This window comes from Copadichromis virginalis, linkage group LG15 (assembly GCF_057382275.1).
Source record: "Copadichromis virginalis isolate Kocher_CV1m ecotype Utaka linkage group LG15, C_Virginalis_male_GT1.1, whole genome shotgun sequence".
Taxonomy (NCBI): Eukaryota; Metazoa; Chordata; class Actinopteri; order Cichliformes; family Cichlidae; genus Copadichromis; species Copadichromis virginalis.
The window spans coordinates 11,812,814-11,837,999 of NC_140632.1; the positions used below are offsets into that span (position 1 = coordinate 11,812,814).

Here is a 25,186-nt window from a genome sequence, read left to right on the forward strand (position 1 = left end):
CACACACACACACACACACACACACACACACACACACAAGGAAGAGACAGTCAGCTGTGGGCTGGCAGGCTCTGCTCGCACAGACAGAACTTTACAGTGGCTAGACTTGGCGTCATGGTTGGAAAGAATTCAATTTCAGTGCAATTAAGTTACAAGTGGATTTTCTGTAAGACCCCAACTCAAGAAATTTTATTTCCAATAGAGGTATACATATACACAGTATCACGTCTTGACTCGACTCACAGGCACTTGGTGTCAATTTCAGGACATTTAGCATTGTCTGGAAATTATAAAGCAGCTTCAATTAGCTGAGCACATGTCAAACCCACAAACAGCAGGTAACTGAGTGCTTACATGCACGTGTCAGCTAATAAGTATCTACACCGGATGCAGTCAATCACAGTACGGCTGTACGCTCGCACACAATGAGCTCAAAGCCCATAGCAAATCACTGCAGTGACAATTACAGGTAACTGTGGACCAAAATAGACTTGCAGGTCACAAATCCACCATCTAGTGTAGACACACGGTGCTGGGGCCAGAGGGAAACCCATTATCCAGATTTCATGGAAGTGTGCCATGTGCATTCTCAACTTTGATGGTATATGTGACCGTAATGGGAAACAGAGAATTAATGGAAGTTTTTTTTTTAAATTGAAAAATGAAGAGAGAAACTCAACGGGGAAACACATAAGAAGCTAAATCAGGCAGCACACAAGAACACTAAGTTTCCTAAATCTCTACTTTTGAGCTAATCCCACAAAAACAACAAATATATATCAATATGGGGCGATCAGAAACATGCTCCTGCAAAGATCAGAAACGTAACATAGCACCAGAATCACACTGTGCCTATTTGTGTGTTAAGATAAAATCTTATATACTTTCAAAATCAATGCTAAAACACTGCTGTTTACTCCATGTTATTATCTCTACTACTACTTCAGCTTGCTTACAAAAAAAAACCAAAAAAAAAAACACTCCGATATAAAGATGAAAAGACAGTAAGAGAAAGAGATTAGGCGAGATTGGGAGATATACGAGATGAATAGGGCACGATAAGAACGCACTACTTTATTGATCCCTCAGGGAATATTAAGCTACTAGTGTAATGAGAGTGAATGTGTGATGGAGAAGATAGTGTCATAGTGCCAGGAAGATGAAAGAAGAGACAGAGTGGTGTTTTGTCTGGGTGCAGTTGTAACATAGCACCAGAATCACACTGTGCCTATTTGTGTGTTAACATAAAATCTTATATACTTTCAAAATCAATGCTAAAACACTGCTGTTTACTCCATGTTATTATCTCTACTACTACTTCAGCTTGCTTACAAAAAATAAAAAAAAACTTGTGTGAAAAGCATTTAAGTTATCAATCACTCAGACTCTTACTCCCGCGCTCCTTTGAGAGCCGTGTATTGACCTCTCAGGCACTGCACCTGTGCCCTGCCGCACATGATTTGCTTTGCTCCATCATTCTGACTAGCTGGACAGTATTGGCAGCCTATAATACTGAGACTCGCACATTCACACATGAGCCTCGGGTATTAAGTCAGCCAGATCACAGAGGGATCCTGGAAATGGGTACAGAAAGACCAGTAGCTCAGTTTCTTTTTTGGCCACTTAGTGACTATTATCCTCACTCTCCCGCAGCAAGGAAGATGGTAGCTGTCTGGAAATGAAAACCAAACCATCAAACTACACAGCCAGATCTGGCTTATTAGTGAAGCTGAAGCCGTCCTGCAGACTCAAAGAAATGAAAAGAGCGGACAACAGAGAGAGACAGAATGAAACTAAGCCCTCCTCTGACTCACAATCTAAATTATAGTCATATTCCAGGCAACAAGACTGTTAGTGGGTATCTGTGCAGTGCACTGGAAAAAAAAATATCACAGGGCTACAAATTAGCACAGCTAACCAGTTTTGCTGAGCGGGGAAGGGGGGCCACATTTCTTTTCCTGCTTAAATTCCCGAATAATGCAACCACACTGTGTGCCTCAATTATAAAGGAAGCTTCAAAAACATTGCACTGGAAAAAAACTCTACATCTGTCTCATGTCCACAGCTGAGCATCTAACCTGTATTCAGTTCCTCTATGTGACAAAGTGGGTGAGAACACCATTTGTCCATATTCTTAGTTAACATTCTTGTTTTGATTTAACCATATTTCATATGTAGTCTGCAATAGGCAAACATCTACTATTGTTTATGTTTTGCACTTTTACAGATTATGTACAATAACATCTTGGTTTAAATCAATTCTGACAAGTTTGTCAAGTTAACATGTTATTTATTTCAACTGTTAATTGGTGTAGTTTGAACTCACCTTACTTACCTGTGTTCCAGGAACAAAAGGAGGAAATTATAGCTTTACTTCCTGTATTTATAGCTTCATAGCTAATAGCTTATAGCTAATCTGAGGTCACAGGAAGAGATCAGGTGAAGAAGTCGGAGAATTTTAGACTGTGTTTATACAGAAATGGATTTATTGGTGCAATATGTATTGATTACACCGTAGCGATTTTATTGCTAGTAAAGAGTAGCAGTATAGGTTTGAGTATGATAATGTTCATCTTACCTACTGAATGGAATAGTCCAGGGGCGAGTGGACTATTTAAGCAGATGAATGCAGGTGTTCAGGGGGGAAAGGACCAGGTCAGTGTAGCTGTGTGCAGTTTGACCTTAATTTCCACTGATTTAAGTTCAGTTATGTTTATTTGAACTGAGTTAACTATGGAGTTGAGCTTCTTCTTCTTCTTTTTGTAAATATGGTTTGATCACAAAATGGTGAATAAATCACTCGCTACACTGGACAGCACCTGTCTCCTGCCATTCTTAGCCGCTTAGGTCAAGTCCCACCGCACTCTACCACTGCAGATCTCAAGCATCACTGGGTATCAATGCCAAGGACCCTAAATCTAAGAGACATGACAGAAAAGCTACTTTGGCATAGCAATCTAGAGATTAAAAACTGACTAACAGTGCACCTTTAAGTTTAAAAATCCCCAATTAGAATACAAAAATGACTGAAACTTGTCTAAAGGATATCAACACAACTCCAGCGCTCATGCTCAAAACCCACTCCTCTATCTCCTTGTAATAACTTGTTAAGAGACTTTTTCACGACTTCTCCTCGAGGTCTGAGACATGTTCAACTCTGAGAAACACTCGTGACTGTCTAGCTGTGACTGTCTAGCTGTGACTATCAAGCGTGCAGAGAGCCAAGGATATGACCGGTGCGCTGCAAGAATAGTGGCCAGTGATGTGTAGTGACAAAGTGTCGCACTGAACATAAAGCTGCGTTCAACTAAAACAAGTAAACAGGGAGAGGGACGGCTCCAAATCCCCGTGTGTTCAGCTGACAAAGTAAAATTGGTATACAGTGAAAAAAAGCGAGGGAGACACAAAAAACAAAAACATCGAGACAGCGCAGTCTCCTTTGAAGTCATTTAGACAACTGTGACAAAATATAGAGGAAAAAATGCGTGCGCACACACACACACACACACACAAAAAACCCTACTCCTGCTCCGAAATCTGTAGCTGTTTCAGGGGGATTTAAAGTACCTGCAAAAGTTTCCACCTCATGTTGAGCTGGTCCAGCTGTCTCGAGGCTGTGGATGACAGCTGAATGTCCAATGGTGTCAGCTCAGCAGAAAGCTCATTGACAATTCGAACGTCCTGACGCAACGGGGCAATCTCCTCTCTGAAGGCCTGGGAAAAAGATGATAGCGTATTTGTATTATAGTTGTGAGATTAGCCTAAAATAAATATGCTTTAGTCCAAACTGCTGACTGCTGTTTGTTTATCCCTTTCTTGTTTGACCACCTAAAATCTAACAGGAGATGAAGTTTGCAGCTTCAGCTTTAAAATTTGCATTTAAAAAGTCTCCTCCGTGTACTGTCCTACCTGTCTCCCATATTAGAGACAAGTGCTGCTCTGGTTGCAATCTAATCTATCAATAGACCATTTGATCTAAAGTGGATCGCTAAATGACACGGATATAAAGAAATACGAGTGCCCGGACTGGCTGTACCTCAGGTGATTAAGATCTGAGGTGCAGCAGAGAGAGAAATGAGTGCAACAGCTGAATTTCCTCATGCAGGCTGTGAATCGTGACTTGGCTATTTTCAGTGCCCTTTTGTCCTCCGCTTCTCGACTCTTTCATTTGTTGTTTACAGTTTACAAGAAGATGCTCTCATTTCTCTTGCTTGTTAAATTAAATTTGTTGCTTGTTTCTCGGCCGGTTCTCCTTGGCAAAACGAGACATCCTCAAATATGATGTGTAAACAAACAAGACTATACTGAATATATCCTCAAATGAAGTAGCACTTTCTTTAAAAAAAACACACACACACAAAGTAAATAAAGAACCAGGGAAACCATGTGAAGCATCAAACATTTCTTCTTCTTTTTTTAAATCAGGATTTTCAAAGATTTTATAACAGAAAACAACAAGATTTGTTAAACAGCACTCAAACTGAGCATATCTGACAGTATAAGAGGGATGGTTATGGTGCATTAGCAAAAATCTGACCCTCTGACTCACCGTGGTTCTATCGATGTGATCCTGCAGAGAGTCGATCAGCAGATCGCCCACAGGCTGCCAGGTAGCTTTGGCCTCCTCTGCCCGAGTCAGCCGCAGGTCAAGCTGGTCCATGGAGCTCTGCAGCTCCTGGAGTCGCTCCAAGGCTCGCTCCACCTGACTCTGCCAACCGCCCACGTGCCCTTTCAGACGCTCCCACCGCTCCCTCACTTCACCAGATTGCTTTCGGATAGCCCGGGCCAAACCTCGGGCCTTCTCCTCTGGTGTGAGATCTGAAAGATAAAAAAAAGAAAATACGGGAAATAAAGAAGCACGCCATTTTGTGGAGAAATGCTCATGGCCTTCATTATTATTTCATATTTTGTTCAGTTATTTCTTCACAATATGGTAATGAAAGGCATTTATTTCAAGACTACTTCTATAAAATGGAAGAAATGATAGAAATGCATTTGTAATGTGTTCACATCCTTGCACTGAACCGGATCTTTTCTTTTATTTCACAGTCCTTGACTTCTTTCCAGCGCTGCAAACAGGCTCCCCCGCACTGCTTCACTTGCAAAAATACACATGCTTGTGACGTTTCAGTGCTAGAGCTTCCTAAAAACAACCTTTACCATCTTCAACATTTAATCATTGTTCTCTAAATACGTACTTCTACAACAAAAACACTGAAGAGACCTGTATAAATTTTTATTAAAGTCTCTTCTTTTCTCTTCCTAACATGATGTGGCAGAAGATTCTGAAGAACTACGAGCCATTTATCTGCAAATTTTACTATAATTATACAGCTGAATAAGCCCTTTGTGATCATTTTTTCTTTTATTGCACATTCCTTCAGTAGTTGCACATCTTTCATGTCTAAGTCTGACCCTTCTATGACTCATCTGCAAATCGACAAATCAAGCTCCAGGACAATATAAACCCCAGCCCTTCGATCCTCTTTCTGACTTTGTACTGCCTGGTAGAAAAACTACAGTCTTGTCAAAACTGATATGTAGAATTTTCTGACCCTTAGAACTAATTCTTTTGTCCCTTTGTGTCTCAGGTCTACTAACTTCTTTCCAGTAACAACCTGAACTAATCCAAACTGCACACGCGCCTCTTCTCCATCACTCTCGCCAGCCTTGACCTGCTCTCTGACACACTATCTGCCAAATTCAGCTGCATTCAAGTCACAAATACGACCTGCTGAACTATTCACTGTTGTCCCTGAATTCAGCTTTTGAGTCCTCACTTCTTCAGTTAAAGCTTTGATCCCATACTAGGTAAATGAGCGACACTCAACACGAGGAGAATGGAGGAGCAAAGGAGAACAGGAGGGCAGAAAAATAAGAAAAGAAGGTAGGACGCTGAAGCTTTAACTAAAGTCAAGGCTTGATCAAAGAGAAAGACAGGAAAAAAATGAGAGAGACTGAGGGTCTAAGAAATGACAGAAGTCTAAGAAGTCAGAAGGTGAGAAGACATGACGACTGTGGCATATCTGAGGATGCGGTTAGAGAAGAGGAGGGAATAAAAAAAAAAAAGAAAGAGCAGATATAGGAGAAAACTGCTCCCCAGATAATCATTTTAACTGCAAAAAAGATGAGCAGCTCTCAGGAGTTCTTAGGTCTTATCTCCAGGGTAGTGACTGAATTACCATCTTCACCTGTTGCACCTCTGCAATCTCGCTTTTTCTCATCTTGCTCCCGGCATACAAAAACGCCTGACACTGCAGGAAGCCTCATGTCATTGCTGATACTGATGGTGTCTGTAGTTTATAAAGAAGAATGATGTACACAGGCAAAGTAATGTAAGCTCGTTTGATTGTCTTTACAAAGCATTACTATACTAATACACTATCAGAGTGTTACTCTGACACATTCAATATCCTCTCATTACACCACAAGCACAGCTTCTGATCTTAAATTAGCTCGTTTTTAAAAAAATCTATTTACTGTATACAATGAGATGACACTTTGATATCTGCATCAAAGACCACAGACAACAAGCCTATCCGTCTGCGCTCTGAAGTCTCGCCACACCCCTACACATTCCCTTGGGTCGGTTTAATTATTTACACAGTAGGGGTTTAGTTAGAAGGGAAATATGCTGACCTAACGAAGATTTCCCTGCTGCACCCAAAAAGAGACAGAGAGGGAATACTGAATGAGTTGGTGTATTTGTAAGCCCAGCTCCTTGTCTATTTATACCAACTTCAACAGAGGTAACAGCTTGAATGATTTTAACCTCAGAAGTGAGGCAAATAAGACCTTAGATTCTGGTTCTTCAAACTGGCTGAAAAGCAGACATTCTTGTGATTGATGACAGGTTAAGGTACCCAAAACAAAACCCTTGTGGAGCAGAAAAGAAGAAGTTTCTTCTGGCAGTTCTCCCATTTACATCAGGTTATCACAGCGGATGGATCCATATATTTGATTTTGCACAGATTTGAATGCTGCCCTTCCAGACACCCGCACCACCAGGTATCTTAAATCCAACTAAAAACCTTTAGCAAATGACTTTGTAGGATGCAAGCTGCAACCTTTTCCAGCTCCTTTTTTTAATATTGTGGCTCGCGTTCGGGGGCACCACAGCACGTCATCTGCAACCACCTCACCCTCTCTTTTGCATCACATCAACCCTCTGCATGTCCTCCATCACTACCTTCTCTAGAACTTTCTCTGAGGTCTTTCTCATCCTTACCGCCAGCTCCATATTTCACATCCTTTGTCCAGTGTATGCACTATCCCCCCCGTTACACATGTCCAAACCATCTCCTCTTGCTTTGCTTACACTGTCTCCAAAATGCTTAGCTGGCACTGTCCCACTGACATACTGTGACACTAAATCTGTCCCTCCAGGTCACTCCCAAACATTTTCATCTTCATCCACCTCCTCTCTTTGAGTCAGACCTACCATCTCCAAACCATACATCATAGAGGGTTTCACAACAGTGTTAACAACCTTCCTTTTCAGTGCTGCTGCTATCCTTCTGTCACTATGCCTGAAAAATGAAGACAAGGTATAGGTGCCAAAAACTAGAGTTCTTTCAGGGGCCAAAGGTCCAACTTTACAACAGAAGCAAACATGGAAACTGCTTCAACAAAGACATTTTTGTGTAGCTAATGTATATATGGGTGATCTTTTTTGATAACTCAACAGCCTAAATTGCATTAAATTTAGTGGTGTGGCAGTATTAATTGTGGATGGCTTCAAAACAGGGCTTTACAAAGCAATTTTGTCTTTTTAAGTGTTTACAGTCTGCAGTTTATTACCACGGGCTGCGTCCAAAATCAATGCATTGTTGTTACCCATCTACTATTGTCATACAGTACAATTTTAGAGTGGGAAATTATGTTTCTACAAGATTCTGGCCATGTAAGGGTAGGGCTGTTCGATATAACGATATATATCGGATGACGATATAAAAACGTCTATCGTCAAACGTCAAAATTAACTGTTTACGGCAATATTTTTTCATCGTTTTAATGGTCACTGTAGTGGCTATATTAATGTATTAAAGTTCTCTCTTTCACTCATATTTAATATAATCACACTATGGACGGACAAGCGCCTGTTTTTATGTGTTGTCGTTAGCAACAATGACGGTAAAACCATCGCGTGGCTCCGCTGTCCGCTTGTTTGTTTTCCACGTAAACCTTTCACAATAAAGCTCAAGATCCTGTTGAGACTTTTCAAAATAAACTGAATCACGTGAAAGAGTATGCAGAGAAGCAAAAAAAAGAGCCGTCAGGTGCTAAAAAAATAAACCTTAGACTCAAACTTTGAAAGAAAATGGTTGCCGTTACAACTTGTGTCTAAAAATGTATAGTTTCATGCATTGGTTAAAACACTCGAATCCAGGTAAAGGACGCCGAGATGGAAAAACTAAATGCAAGTCGAGTTGCCCGAGATTCACAGAATTTACAGAAAATATTACATTTTTGTGATTTATATCATTGTCAGGACGATGAGATTTTTGTCATATCGCACAAGGGAAAAAAATGATATGTGAATTACAAAAATAGGCGATTAGTGATTTAAAATCTGTTGAAAACAGACTAGACTAACTAGAGACACAGAGAACTGTGAGTTTCTAATAGTTTTTCATTATGTCATTATCTCCAGATACTTACTATACCTAAAAGATAAAACTGCCTAAGCCTCATTATGAGCTCTGATTTTACCACAATTTACTCAGGAGGTGGAAAAAACTGCATGGCATGGCTTTAATGGACTCGGTAGTGGTGTGCAGTATTTTTAAGCTGCAATTATCTTTTCAAACCTGTTTCCAGGACTGAAAGTTTATATATTCTGTTAGAGATATATTTTTTTTTAATGAAAAGGAACAAACCAGTCTTTGGCTGCAGGTTCTTGCGTGGCTCTCCAGGACCCTCAATGGGCTGATCAGCAAGAAACGTCCTCGCCTGGTCCAAAGTGCTGATTACCAAGTGCTCACGCTCCTTCAGTTCTGACCGTAGCGCCTGCGGGAAAAGCACAGAGCAATGGCTTAGAGGGGACTTGATGTATATAAAAATGTTACTAATATCAACCACAAATTTTTTGTAACTTTGTTATGATCTATATATTAAAAAAGTGTTTGAGTTTAATTTTCAAACAGTTATTGCAGGTCCTAGTTTTTGAAATAATATACATACTAATCAACCAGTTCTTAGAGTTCTTGTGATTAAAACACTCACATCAGCCCAATGAACAAACGCAGATGTTTACGTTCTGCCTATCGGCAAGATAACCAACACATTCAATGGCTAATTAGGTGATTGCAGCACAACAAAACAGTTTCCCTGCTCAGTCTTTGCCTATTAAGAAGGAATCAAGAGGTAAGAGAGAGAGTGTGAGAGAGAGGCTATGTAAGGAGTGTCAGTGGTATTGAAAGCTCTGAGAACAGAGCAGCGATTGAAGTGCGAGTACTGGGTCAAACTGGGCTTCTCCTCTGGGTCTGTGTGAAATTAGCTGAGCAAGGCACAGAATAAAGCGAGTCACTGTAACCCTGCAGGAATAATCATTATAGAGCTTGCTAGTAACACCACACATCCTGCACATCCTCTCACAGCGCCGCTCATATTGAAATGAGCATAGTGCACCACACACTCCAGGCTCTAGTTCATGAAGCAATCTGACAAATGCTCTTAACCTTATGTCAAGAGTTCTGCCTCAGCAGAGTGCACGGCAGGCGATGGAACTACATAAAGGGGGTGAGATCGGTATGTAACGGCATAATTGTTCTTGTCTGAATATACATGTGACACCCCGAAGGACTTCATTGCCTATCGGAGTGTGTGATTGCTTTGTGAAGAGGCGATGTAGTTGAAGACACTGTGAAGCTGGTTGACCCGCTCTGATAAAGTCTCACACTTATCAGACTGATCAAACAGTCGACTGCAGCAAAAATGAGATGCAAAAGATTGACGACAAGATGCTGGCTTGGGTGCAATCGTATTACCGGCAACATTTGAAGACGTAAGACAAGAACAATAAGAATCACCTAGAAGAGAAACTATCCAATCCATATGTATGAGAACACCCCACCACTCCAGCAGCTTACATCCATATACGCACATACCTGAACTCGCACCTTCTGTGTGACCTTCATTATACAATGTCATCGCAATCTAATTTCATCCTTTTAGACATTTGTGTGAAGATTTGCCATAATTAGCCTATAATTTCCTGAGTGACCTTAACCCTCTCACCACTTCTTTCAATTCTATTTCACAGTTCACACACGGCTGCTGTGGAAGCATTTAAAAATAAAAAATTTAAATTCTGGAAGTAAGTTCTTGTAAAAGTTGGATTTAGACCAATGCAATGACAATTTCACACAGCCTCCTGCAGACAAATGTACTCTCACCCTGAAATGAAGCATCCTGCTGAACACAAATTAGATCATCCCTGCTAATAAATGGTTTGCTTCGTTCCAATGATTTCCTCCCCGTTCACACAGAGGAAGCATAATAGGCAGGTAGCGCAGAGAGGGGACCTTGAGAGATAGAACGTAAATGAGAGGGGCTTGAGGAAGAGGGAAAGGGGTGTGAGCAGAGATAAGAAAAAGAGGATGAGGAGCTGAGCAGCGAGGACAACTCCCAGTTGATACCAGCACCATTAGTTTTCCATATATTTCCTTTTGTTTTTGCTGTCAGATGTAGAGTGGTGGTTTAAATTAGGAAATGAAATGAGGGTAAAGAGGCTGTTTATTTTCAAAGTTTGCTGCATGTTACTCGGAGTGACGCCAGTAAAATATTCCGATGTCAGTTTTGTAATGTGTTAATCACAGATAACAGCTCAGGTCGATGAACAGCATCCTGGTGGAAACAAATTGCACCTGGTTGAATAATTCAGGGAAGTCTGATTACAGCCAGATGTAGAAGGAACCAACATATATACAGCATCAAAGCAGCAAATGGCTTGTTTATAGATATGTGAAGTTTGACTTCATGTATTACACTTTTAACATCTCCAAAGATCCGTCAGCAAATATTTGCAAGTCTGATAAACCCATGTTATTCACAATAGAAGACAGAAAACAAATACTTAACCTCAGAAAATTAAGAAATATCCACTCATTTTGAATGTGATGGAAGCAACATCAAAAAAAAAAGTTGGAACAGTGACACGTTTATTCAATTCAACAGTTGCCTCAAGTCGCTTTATGTTGTAAAGTAAAGACCATACAATGACAGAGAAAATGAAGAAAGCTTCAACAGGGTCTGCCAACAGTCTGAGAGCAAAACGTTTTACTGGGGCGATACTGTGAGATGAATGTTGTCCAATTCTTGGCCGATACAGGATTCTAGCTGCTCTACAGTTCCGGGCCTTCTTTGTCTTATTTTTGCATTTCATGATGTGCCAAATGTTTTCAGTTGGTGAAAGGTCAGGACAGGCAGGCAAGCACTGTCCCTTGTGCACAGAGATTTCTCTAAATTCTCTGAATCATTAAATATTAGGCCGTATAGATGATGAGGTATTCAAAGTGTTCTTTATTTTAGGTTGAACATCATTACTCTGAAATTTGCAGGGGTTTTTTTGCAGATTGCTGAGCCTCTGCCGATCTTTACTTCTGAGGAGCTCTGCCTCTCTAAGATGCTCTTTTTATACCCAATCATTTTATTTTGATGACAATTAACCCAATTAGTTGCAAAATGTCCCTGCCTCCATTTCTTTATAGAACATTTACTTTTCTAACCTTCGGTAACTCCCAGTCCCAACTTTTTTGAGACATGTTGCAAGCCATCAATTTCAAAATGAACCCCCCCCCCCCCCTTTTTTTAACGAAGTATTAATGTTTCACTTTAAACATTCTGCTAAAAATGTGTTTATGACACGCGCACATCATTTTTTCTGGTGTTTTCTTTCATAACACACAGCGTCTCACCTTTTTAAGAATTGGGGTTATATTGTCAGGAATTAATTTCGAGTCACTTCTAAGATAACGCCTACCGATTTCTTACTGAACGTTTGATTTTTCTCCTTCTCTTGTTTGAACATGTATCTCATTTCTCACACACTCATAATTTCTGAGATACTGTATTCTGTTTGCCATGTCTGTTGTGTAATATCACTTCTGTGAAGTGAAATGCAGTGCTGTGTTGTTGCTGCACTGTTTACTTACACTGTGTGTGAGAATAAATTCAAATACAAGCTGGGGAAAAAAAAACAAAAAACTGTTGATAAAGATCATGTGGCTCAAAAGCTCAAGAACAGCCTGCAGTAAGGCCACTGTGGTCAAAAGTGAACTCTGCGTCTCAGACGTATTTACTATAATAATACCCATATTAATAATCATGTCACACAGGCATAGTTTGAGTAATACAATAAATGTAATATTATCTTCTAATGTAAACTGGCTCCAAAGAAATGAGCCACAGAAGGCTTTAATATCTGCAACGTGAGCAGCGCCAAGTAATCCTCTTTGTTAGATACAGCCTCGCCGTCTGTTATCCAGCCACTGGGTATCCTTACAGTTCAGGCAGGTGACAGCACAAAACACTTTCACCCAACACTCAACCAAATCTTTTTAGTGAAACCTCAGCACGTGCACATTATCAGAGTTTCACACAGGGACACACTTTTCACGCTTTTTTGAAAGGCGGATATCAAACACATACGCCGCTTTTAAGTTAACAAAAAAAGCTCTTTTTCCCCAAGCAAATCCCAGACAGCCTTTGAGTGATGAGACATAGACATCCAAGTCAAAGATAAAACAGGACAGGTCTTCTCTTTGCTCTTTTTCAACAATTTCCAGGCTCTGGCACATCAGAATATGAGCTGTGATTTATGGAGACTAGAGCAAGAGGGGACTCTTGTCACTTTCACAATGCTTCTGGCATCTACCTTGAAGCTACGAGTGACCGTGACCTTGGCTGTGAGTGTGTGATTATGTCTGTGGGCAAGTGCTTGTGCCCAGGTCTGTGTAAGAGTGTAGTTTGTGGCTGTAGCAGCACAGCAGACTCTTATCACCAAGTGCCCTGTGCTGTGGCGCCAATGAGATAACATCACAACACAGCTTCTTTCAGAGCTCTGCCAAACATCCCTCTCCCTGCTCTCAAAACCCTGCTATCTCGTCCACAATATTACCGTAGCCCTCATCTTCTAGAAGAAATAAGCCTCCCAAAAAGGACTGATACAATATAGAATAGAATAGAATAGAATAGAATAGAATAGAATTCAACTTTATTGTCATTGCACATGCACAGGTACAGGGCAACGAAATGCAGTTTGCATCCATCCAGAAGTGCTTTAGTGATATAGATATATTACAATATATATTAGCAATAATATAGATATGTGAGTATATTACAGAAATGGGTCTATTATGGTATGTTATAATGTACACGGTATGAAGTATGTTGTGAATATTCTATAACTATAAGTATGTACAGGCTGTAGTGAGTACAAGCTATGTACAGGATATGAACAGGATATAAATATGAAAAACTATACAGACTATACAAACAATACAATATACAAACTATACAATATACCATCTCTCAACATAAGAGAGGCACAAGGCAGGAATTTTCAGGCGCCTTTGCAATAAGGGTTCAATCACACTGCGGGAGAAGGGGGAGAAAGTCACAATACTGATGACTTCTTATTTTTCTCTAGCAAAAACTATTTTTAGTTGAGGCCAGAATTTGAACTTGTGTCGTCTGGGCCAAATTAGATTTTACAGTTGCATACAGTTGCACAGTTCATAAAGGAGCCACAGAGTGATTCAACTGGGAAAAAAAATTAATTGCTCCTTTGCCCTCCCAACATTTGCTGTTATCTCAGAATAGCTGAAAGCTAGTGATAGCTGCTAGTAGTTTGAAAACAAATGCTCCACTTAACTAATGCATCCAACCTTGGCCATTGTTAATTTAGTACCAATACCCACAGGCTGTGAAATGCCTGTGGATGTACAAGAAACCTATATGTGACAAATTCGCAGTTGCCGAAATAAAAATATAATTTTTTTCCATGTAAAACATATGTATATTTTACATTGTTGTGTTAGTGCAACTGCAATAATTTACAAGTTTGAGGTCAATTTAGAACCTTTATGTTTTTTGAATCGTCACTGCATCACTCTTTAGCATAGTTTTGCAGTACTTAATGAGGTTTGCTGTCACCGATAATTATAACTGCTAACAGCAGCATTGTTCATATACTTCTTTGCTTCTTTAAGCTATCATAGCCTTTAAAAGGTTTATTGCACACTTACCAGAATAATATTAGCATTAATTTAGAGGATTCATCTCCTAACACAGTCCAAATATGCAGTCTCTTTTTAGTAATCTGTTTTGGTTTTGATTAACTCCCAAACCTCTCTCTTCAGCTCATAAATGCTCGACTATACTAACCATCTATGTAGCAATCTGTCCGCTGTTTGGTGCATTAATAGTAGTGATAATAATTGCTTAAATATGCACTTAAACACATTAACTTGTGTTTTTAGACATAACCAACAGTGGATTTTAAATTACACAATTAAGACGAGATTAAAATGCAGACTTTCAGCTTTAATTCAAGGGGTTTAATAGTAAATATTAAATAGTAATAGTAAAAGTATTGCGGTTCAATAAAGTATTGCATTAACGGTTAACAGTGCATCATATTCAAAGGCTCAAAAGTAATTAATTGACAAGCAGCTTTGTGGCCAGATGCAGTCTGTTCCCTTGATGTTCCATGACAAATTAAACCAATAAAAACATCTGTATTTGATCTCTCAATATGATGTCGGCAGAGATTCTGACGTGAGTGAGGGAAGCGGCCATTAGACCAATAAACCAAAGTAAACCCATAGAGTGATCACAAACACTATGAGAGTGGCCAAAAATTTGGTACATTTTTAAAAAGAATGAACACACTGACCTGCTCAGCAACCCCAAAAGGTCTGAAACACCACATAATAAAACTGAGGTGGATGATCACAGAATTATTTCCATGGTTAAAAAAACAACAACTTCACATTAAAAACCAAATGACAGGCGAAGTGAAAAACTTTAAATTGTACCTAGATGATCAATGTTCTGCTGGATCCTAGCATCTTGATCCACCTAATCACTGCTGCAGACCATGCATACACATGGCACTGCCCTTTGGCACAAAAGAGACAATAAAGGACCCATGGCGTTGACCTGGTTTGCAATTGCAAATTCCTTTGATTCTAGCTAAATCTGCATCCATGGAATGTGCTGAAACATACCGGATCTAAGGATGCCCCACCCCGGAGCTGACAGGACCCAAAGGATTTGAGGCCAATGTTTCAATACTGCAGGACAAACCCATAGGACCCCCAGCAGATAAGGGCTGGTTTTTGCCAGCAGTGCTTTAGACCATCAACACACACGTCTAGCAATTTCATTAAACTGCAAGTGTAAATGAAGCAGACAAAAACAATTTAAAGTTCCTCAGAAAAAAACCCAGTGGTTAGTTCTAACAAAAGCCCTGTGTCTCCAAAGACACCCTGAGGTAAAGTCCAGCACAGCACTTAAATCCATTTCATTCTCCTTTACTACCTGTCCATTCAAGAGTAAATGGTGCTAATCAATCATTCAGGCACAATGATTAAGATGAGTCCTGTGGCAAATTATTAGACTCTCCCCACTTTAGTTTGAGTAATAGTATGCTACTTAAGCATATTTAGAAGATATGGGGAAGGGGGGTTTAACTAAATTTAAAGTATATTGCCTGTTGCCTGTATTCATTCTGAATGAGTCGAATGAGCTTTTGAAAGAACCAGATTGAACTTGCGTAACAATGCAGACAAGAAACCAACTGTTGCTGAAAGATAAGAGTCGTTAAAGATGCCCACAAGCCTCTGGTCCCTCGTTCCCACTCCTTGATCTAAAAGCTGCTAATTTAATAGAAGAGACTGATGAGTTTAATCGGCTTGATGCTAACAAAGGCATTTTTACTGGGTAATTGAATGTGCAATTAATAAACGCTATTATGGCCATTTTAGAAGAGAAAAACACAGACACGGATCAATACACAGAGGAGGGCGGGAGAAGTAACTCAAGTTAGCACAGACAATACCCACTCAGTCGCCTCACACTTTCAGCACTTCAACAATCAGCTTGTTGAGCTAGATCTGAATGCAGCTGATGTGTTGGAAACCTAAATATTATGAATATAAAAAGATGTACTATGTATACTTTTCCTACTTCCACTAACCTGGGTTCTCATCTACTGTACATAACATCTTTCTCTTTTCTCCTCATTTAATTTTGCTTCTGTTTGCCACTTCCTGTCTATCACTTTCTGCTTGGACCACTGCTCTTTCATATTTTTCTTCCTTCCGATTCTTTAATAACGGCAATATCCGTTGCTCTCTGCTGGGCTAAGTGGCTTAGCCTTCATCTTTTATCTCGCAAAGTCTCCCAAAACAAACAGAGAATGGAAAAAAAACCCTCACTCTAAGCCTTCCCTACCTCAGAGACACCAATTTCCATATATTTATATCCATGCACATTCCCCCAATCTCTCCGGCAGAGCAGCTGGTACATGCACTGCTCACCAACTGTGTCTGCGTATGTATGTGTGAGCACAGGGGACTTGCAAGTGTGTGTCTGTCAGTGTAAGCAAGTAATAGAGCATGACATGTTCAAAGCCCCAGCTTTTTGTTCTGCTCAGCCACCTCCCCTCATCCTTTTTAGGGTCACCAAGACCTCCAGGCCAATCTACTAAGAACACAGAGGAAGTGAGGGAAAAACATAACACAGGGAAAAAATGGTAAGTGAGACTCCCGCACTTTCAACACACCAGTTTCATTATTTCCTTTTTTGAGTATTCTCAAAGCTGAATACCTGGAGATGAACAAGAGAAAGCAGAGAGGAGAAAATGTGAAAGAAATAGAGAGGAGGAGTGTAAAGAAAAGAGACAAAAAGGCTAGAGACAGGAACCACAGCAAAGGATGACAGAAAATGAGATAAAAGGGCTGAGAGAGGGTAATGAGAAAAGGAAAGTAGAAGTGGACATGAAGGTAGATTAAACTCTGTGGTTACTGCGTGTGCTCTCAGACTCATTGCTTATATAATGGAGCTCATCTGATCAGCTGGGGTAATGCCTTTCTCTTCTCTCTGTAAGGTGTTCAGCAGACACGTGGAGCAAGCCTCATCTCAGATCACTGAGAGCATACTCTGATGAACCCATCTCAATTAAAATCATAAACAAGATTCCCATAAAGGCTCCAAGTTTGGACTGTCAACCAGGCAAAGTGTGGAAGAGTGTCTCTCTTTTCCCATAATATATAGTTTTTACATAATCTGCTCTGCTTTCTGAGTAACGACTCTTCATTCAGCCATTAAAAGACTATATTTAGCAGACATTACAGCAGCCAAGAAATTGATTGTGTGCCACTGGAAGAGCCCACTCTTAGTCTCTGTGGTCGATCAGTTATGTCTTTTTTTTCCTTCTCCATTTTCTTTCAAAAAAGGGAAAGCACTGAGCACATTGCTCTAATGATTTTTTTCTTTTGAAGTTTGGAATTAGTGCTTTAAGTATTACACACTTTATTATGTGTGCGTGTGTAATTTGTCTTATTTTTTCCCTCTCTTTCATATTTCTTTCTACAAATTATTACAGAAATGCTTCACAAAATTGAAACTCCTTTCTTTTCTATGTGCATGATTGCTTCATTAGCCTCAAACAGTATTGTATCTAACAAATTGCCATCTAAAATTACAAAATGACATTTCAAAATATAGTTTGTCAAACTTCATTGAAAAGTTACACAAAGATGTAGCAGATCAGAGAAGGCATTCAGATACAAATGCGCTTCGCGTATGCTAAGGTGTCGCAACGCAGGAGTACTGAGCTCCGTGTGCGCGTGTGCCAGCTGATCTGTCAGCGTGTCTGTGATCCTTGCGTCTGTGACACATGACTGCACACGTGTTTACTCTCAAGGCGTTTTGGGGAACAAACTAATAGTGTGGCGAACGGGATGCCGAGAAACGCATTATGATGTCAAGAGCGGCCGGCAGGCTCGGAGTAAACAGTAGCCACGGGCTGAGTCATTTATCTGAAAGCAATTACACTCCGGTGCACTATCACAATAACCAGTGGTTACAATAAATAATACAGTGGGGAACACTGCTGACAAACGGCACTGATGGCAAAGGTACGAATGGGTCAGCACAATAAAGGTATTGACTGCTTGTTAGAAAAACTGATTCTGTGTAGTGTAAAAACATCAATAAGTGCAATGATAAAACACGAGAAAGGACACTACTCACTGTACGGCAATGATGTCGAACCTGGCCTTTAAAACTCTACCAATGCAGGATTTGGAAACGAATAAATGTACCATAGCCACACGGCTGCTGGGCTTAACGCTTGAAAAACAATCATCGTTAGCACGGTTATATTTTTAATAACACGTTTGTTTATCTTTATGACAACAACAACGCATCTTGTGCAATTTAATATCTTTATTCTAGTTAATTAGACGTCTGCTCAGGATAAGGAGGGAGGAGTTAGGCTGCTACGATATAACATTAGCAAATTTCACGAAATAAAAGAAATCTTAACCCTCTGTACCCTAACAGGAGAAAATGATTAGGACAGTGAGGGAGATGTTAGTCAAACGCAAGGAAACCATCTGCGCACACAGAAAGAGAGAGAGGACAACTAATGAGGCATTTGCTTTAAGAAGGGGAAAAAAGCTTGATAACATGGGGCTGGCTATATCAAGCTGAGAGTATGGTTACAAATGCTTAAAATGTTCAGAAGGAACGTTTATTTTAGGAAAAAAAAGTTACTTTCTTGAAGCTTCTCTCTGAAAACTTAAAGAAAAATCAATAAGGAAAGGACAAGGTATGGATAAATCTTTCAGAGTGTGGCAGGAACATCGCCTGTGGCAACAATTCATACCGTGCAGTGATTCTGCTGCTGCAGCAGAGTGGGCACATCTCCTCCGATGGGCATCTGCTTCGCCAGCTCCTCATCCTTCATGCAGATCCACCTCCACAGCTCCTCCAAAAGGCCCAGCAGTCGAGACCAGCGCTCAGCACTCACCTCCAGATGTGCTCTGCCAAGATGAAGCATCCACTTAAACTAGTACCACCAGATCCCTGTGACAGTATCGCAGTAAATCCTTTCAAACTGTACTCCTTACTTTACACTTTATTCTATACATGCGCACATATTACGGTCTCAAATTTGTTATTCTCTAAATTATAGCGTTTAAATCACATAGTAAGGTTCAACAACTTTTGAATTCTTCCTGCTACATTCTAGCTATGACTGTATTTCAACACGTAAAAAGACATATCCTTACAAAACCCTGTAAAAACCAGATTGCTAACCACTCAAAAAGAGGTCGCTGGCCTTCTGGAGTGGACGTTATTTGAAGAAGGTGGATGCAGTTGGCTGCTAACGGTGTGGGTGGCAGCTTGAGTGCAATGTGTGTTGATAATCACTTATTTTTCTCTTCTCCTCTGGGCAAAATGTATCTGAACACGGTGTACAGAGACCTCCTAATGCCACTTACCGAGTTAGCCTTAATTACACATGTACTGCAATTAAGGCATAATGGCCTGCATGCAATCATCATACCGTATCCCATCTCCCGCACGCACACACACACGCACACACACACACACACACACACACACTTTTCTTGCTGTCTATTTCCCCCGTTCTATCCTTTCTGTGCAATGCTTCAGCTTGACTAAGTCCCATTTCTCCCACTAAAATAAACCATTATAAATTCAGAATCATTTCATCAGTTTTGTTTTTTGTTTTGTGTATTTTATGTTCAATATAGGTATTTGTTGTGCCTGAAAATGAATAAATAAATGAAATGAATGAATGAAATGAATTTGTATTGATATCCCAACCTCACTTTGTTCTCCTGGCATGGCTTTATTCACCCTCCCCTCTTCCTCTTTGAACATCTCCATCTGGCCCTGTCACCTTCACTTCTGCCTTCACTTTCTTCACCGTCCGCGTCCCTACTCATCACCAATCTTTTTTATTTATGCCAAGGTTGTGGCTGACGAGGCACTACGTGTGTGAAGTTTATGTCCTACCGTGGTTGCTCTCGGGTATTTTTTGTGCTATACGTCATCCCTCTGCTTCACGATGGACATGCAGAAAACAGGAGGCAGTGTAAGGCTGTTATAAACAACTCAAATGAATATTTCCTAAAATACTGTATGCAAATGAATATTTTCATATACGAAGAATGTTTTTAAATCATGACTACAATAGGAGCAACCTTGAGACCAATTTCAATCATGCAATCAGAAAAATCAATCCATCTCTCTCTTTTTTGTTTTTAAATTAAAGTACCACCTGAATTCCCGCCAAAATGGGACACTTCAAATTTAAAACATGCACAAATTTCTTGAATATTCATCAGCTTCAACTTCTTGCCTTCGGGATTGCATGTGTAGCAGCCCAAAGTTGGGCTGACTGCTGCAAGTCAGTCAAAGAACTACCTTCACTTCGCTGAAACTGCAGTACCAATCACAAAGAAATAGGATGACAAAAGCTCAACGAGCTATGAATTGGTTGCTGCAGGATGTTCTGTCGTAGTGTCAATAGCGCAGAGAGAGGCACGATGCAAACAGACAGCACCACTGTTTTGTGGCTATCCTGCATCAACCTGACATTTTATTCTGCAGTATTTGATGCTGTAAACGGTCACATCACATATAAAAATATCACGCAGTAGCTATTGTTCTTCCTCCTCCAAAATTTCTAAAGCATTTTAAGAAAACAACATTGGCAGCAGCCTGGGATGGAGGCTGTGATGCATAAGAGTAATGACTGATGTAGTTACTGTGTAGAAGCCTGGTGTAATTTGTGTAAAATAATCAAAGTAGACACTATGGACACTGTGTTTAAAGGCGCAGTGTTTAGGATTTTCACTGAGTACAAAGCAGGTCCAAATGCAGACCATTTTACTGACATTGTTATTTCATTTTTAAATGAAAGCATTTTCTGATTGGATTGTTTTCATTTATCAACTTCCTGGGCTCCAGAATTCCACATGTTGGGGAAAAGGAAATTTTCTGATCAGGAAATAGCACATCTCCCAATGCACTACATTTAATAGTTAATCAAAACTTCTGCAATGTTATGACACACTAGCTGATTAAAAAAAGGAGTACACTCAAGCTGAGACCTACTTGAACCATTGCCTTGAGACCTTATGCCAAGATATCTTTTTTCTTCCAAGTTTGAGAGCAGCAAAAAGGCAAAAAACTGCAATCTGACATCCATGACCCAAAAGACTCGAGAAAGCAAAAGTTAACAAGTTAAGTTGAGAGCTTTTACTGACCTGATGTTGGCAGATTTGGTCTTCAGGTCGCTCCATCGTTGATTCATGTCATCCAGCCTGTGCTGGAGGAACACGGCCTCCTCTGAGCTGCCCAGCGCTTTAACCATCTTCGACTTGTTCCCGTCGACGCTCTTGTAGATGTCATTGTGGGCATCGATCTCAGCCTGGATGTCCTAAAAATACGAACAGAGAACATGGTTTCATCAGCGGAAAATTTAAGTACAGTCAAGGGCAGCAATATAGTAGTTTCACATCATTCTTATCACAAAAAATGGATGAGACAGCTGACTACAAGTGAACCTAAAATTTCTTCGGATTGTGTCACAAAGACTTTTCTTGAGGGACATCACAGCGTACTGCAAACAAATTTACCAGAGGGCAGAAAAGTTTATATTTTCTGGAATATCCTCAAGGTACTTTGACTAAAAAGATTTGAACTTCTATCCTTTTGCCGACTTGGAAGGCCCACGCCATCCAGAAGCAAGTCCCCGAGCAATATCAGCCTTCATATTAATGCTGGACCACCATTACATTACACCAGGTCTGAATGACAGCAAGAATTTCTCATTTTATGCTGGTATAAAGTTCTAATGCACTGCAGTGTGACTCAAAAATGCTCTGTGTATGGATGTGTGTATGTTTACAGGACCAAATTCAATATTATGATGAAGCAAGATTTTGTGCGTCTGTGTTCTTAACTCAGTGGCTCTATTACAGAACCCCATCTCAAAGGGCATGTGTGAACGTCTGTGTGTGAGGGTTAAACCACAAGGGGCGCTGACGCAAGCAGAGGATCCTGTCAAATGTTTTATTTTTAGATGTATAAAACTGTTCCGTGTTCTTCTCTCGCGCACTCTCTCTACTGGGACTCCCCTCAGTTCAACCTTTTTCAACTGCACATAAAGAAAAGACTCCAAAGAATACCATGTGTGTAAGTGTAACACTGCTTGGAGCACAGAGGTGTGCAAATGGGGCAAAATTGCTGTAGCTAATAAAAGTGTAATAAGACATATAGCCTACAACAGTGCAGGAACGTAAAATAATACAAGACATGGTGTATAAAATTACACATCTTCAGCAGCTTAAGTAGTTAATTGTGTATCATTTGCACTGGAAATGTAATATTTTACATTTATTCTAATTATAAAAACACAGGAAAATCTTGGAAAAGGCCATTGTTGCGGAATTGCTTTCCTATCCTCTGCATCACTATAATAACTGTGTGCAGTAATGGAAATGGTCTGTACTGCCATTAATGTGCTACTACACTAACTAGAGCCTAACTGATACACGGATCACCCCGTGCTAATTTTGGCCTATTACAGATGAATTAATGAACATATCTTCAAAATGTTTCTAGATATGAAACTTTTTAATATTACACTATTATATTTGTAAATTATACATCATAACTGAGCAGTTAAGCAATGTATTTGTGTTAAGTTTCTCACTGGTTTGTCAAAAATGATTAGGGATTTGGCGATGTCCCCCATTGTTCCATCATCCTGCCGTTCCCCAGTGAGTAGGGAATGGGCACAGAAACCTGGTATTAAACAGGCTCCGGAGCGAAATTATTAAAAGATTAGAGTAGTAGTAACCTACAACATTATTGGAATTGGTTTCGGTACTGGATTGCTTAAGAAAAAAGAATGCAGTCATATTCTAGTTTCATTTTTCCTGCCCAGTTTCCTTAATAATTTGCTATTCAATATCCTGAAGATAACTCCTCTCGCTCGACTTGACTGAAGTCTGTTGTAGACACGGACAGCTGGAAACACAGGTTCAGAACCCATTTCATACTTCCTTGAAGCTCACCTCAAGTCCACTATCTGGGATGCAAGTCCAGTTGGGGTGGGTGTAATGTAAATTCTCAGGATGAGTCCGCGCTCACAAAAAAAAAAAAAAAAGAAAAGAAAAAAAAAAAGACAGGTACTCCCCATTTACCAACAAAATTTGCATCACTTGAACCCAAGCGGCTGCAGAAAGTATAATCAAGGCTTAACAGGAATAACTATCCGGCCATTGTGTCTCCAGCTGTCCGTGTCTGTGTCAGCAACAGAGTATAAACAAGGCTTCAGGCGCACACATCATGCACACATCCACAGACTCTGGTCTTAGTGAGGACTGAGGAGAAAATGAAACTCTCCAAAGTGATGGATTCACTTGGCCAGAGTCGACACTTACAGTACACTCATTGCCACAAGTGCAACAGGTCAAAACATGAGTAGCGTGTGAAAACATTGAATGAAAGTCCATCACACTAAGGTAAAAAAATGAAGAGTTTTCAACTGTCCAACTACCATGACCTACATGTAGCGATGCCAAGTGTGTGCATTTTTTGTACACAGAAAAAATCCACTGACAAAAATCAGCCGTGGTTCCAAATACACACTCCAATATAAACAGAGGGAAGACGCTGAATGGGTATAAACAATACAGGAGACTCAGAGTGGATGTATGTTAGACGAGTATGAAAAGACATGACCTGTGTATATGTTTTGAATAGTTTATAGTAGAGTTTAAATACTCTGCAAAGTGCGCTGATGAAAAACAAAAAATACATTTCAAAAAGTAAATTTCAGCCACAGTGCGACCAGACTGCACATGAAACGGCTACACCTGTGGCAATATGCCGCAGTTAGTTAATGCCAATGGGCATTTCACTGAAGGCCGAAGCAAATGCCTCTGCTGTGATCTGCAAGGATAATGATCCACTGCATTTTTTTTAAGGCACAAATAAAATCCTTCTTAAAGGTTACAGAAGAAAGAAGGAAAGCCAGGGAGAGACGGGCAGAGGGAGAGGATATGGAGATAAAGACAGAAAGAAAGAGTAACACCAAGAATAAAAGACAGAGACACATTTGGCTTCTGAGCCAGCTGGCTGTGTTTCAAGTCATTACCCAAGTGCTTCCCTTATATTTTCCTTTAGCGCTTCTACTTCCAGTGGAAATAGTTTGCACACACTAGCACATTCACATATAACACAGAAAGCATACATTGAACGGACATACAACGGCACATATATTCATTTACAAAAAACCCCTTTTAGGGTGCATTTCAACTAATGAAAGACTGCTTGCAGCCAGAGGATTGTATATGTTGATGTATAAGTGTAGCGACGGATCATTTTCTCCCTCTCGTCAACACAGACATACCCAAACACACACATAAAAAACCATTTGTATGCCACAGGTCACCATGAGAGTAACCACCGGCCTGTGTTTACTTTTCTTCTATGTTTTATTTATGAATTATTGACTAAAAATGGACCATTTTAGGTCCTGGCAAAGGACCTCAAATATGCCTCCTCTCCTCGATCTATAAACTCGCACTCACCATACGCACAAACACTGATTTATGTGCGAGTGGGAAGAAAAGCAGCAGAAAGGTTAATGGTTCTGGATCTCATGCACACTGTAATGAGTGATAAGAGATTTGCTGGCTGTGAGCTTGTTGGAGCTGGAGAAGCGATTCGACCGAGTCTCCCTGGAAACTGAAGCAACAACTACTGCTTAAAGCTTTATGAAGGATAAAAGCATTAAACATGCTGTTAAGCTATGGCTGAAGGGCAAAAAAAAAAACAAAACACCCAGACGTGCTCGCCAATCGGTGAAACTCTCACCTAAAGGAACTTGTTTACATTAACAAAACAACAATGACCCTTACTTGGCTAAGCCATGTTAGCCTTAATGTTAGATCTTAATAAAGCAATTAGCGTAAAGGTCCGCTTTGACAAATGATGCTGATTTCATGGCTGTGGGTCTCATTCTATACTAATTCGCTCTCTGCACAGTATCGTCTCTCAGAACCATTCATTCCACTTTAATGAGTCCAATAAGGACTGCTTAGACTTCATAAAGCTGACTAAA

At 40.1% G+C, this 25,186-nt stretch overlaps 1 protein-coding gene across 3 annotated transcripts in view; it reads right to left on the minus strand.

Moving 5' to 3' along the window:
* Nucleotides 1–25,186, minus strand: part of utrn (utrophin) — a 201,381-nt gene that overhangs the window by 61,495 nt on the left and 114,700 nt on the right. For all 3 annotated transcript variants that reach the window (XM_085431917.1, XM_085431918.1, XM_085431915.1), the window contains exons 56-60: nucleotides 21,318–21,490; nucleotides 18,902–19,058; nucleotides 8,880–9,009; nucleotides 4,550–4,818; nucleotides 3,568–3,714 (exon numbers count right to left, since the gene is read on the minus strand). In XM_085431917.1, coding sequence (XP_085288043.1) covers nucleotides 3,568–3,714; nucleotides 4,550–4,818; nucleotides 8,880–9,009; nucleotides 18,902–19,058; nucleotides 21,318–21,490 — 876 coding nt within the window. The remainder of the gene's footprint in view (nucleotides 1–3,567; nucleotides 3,715–4,549; nucleotides 4,819–8,879; nucleotides 9,010–18,901; nucleotides 19,059–21,317; nucleotides 21,491–25,186) is intronic.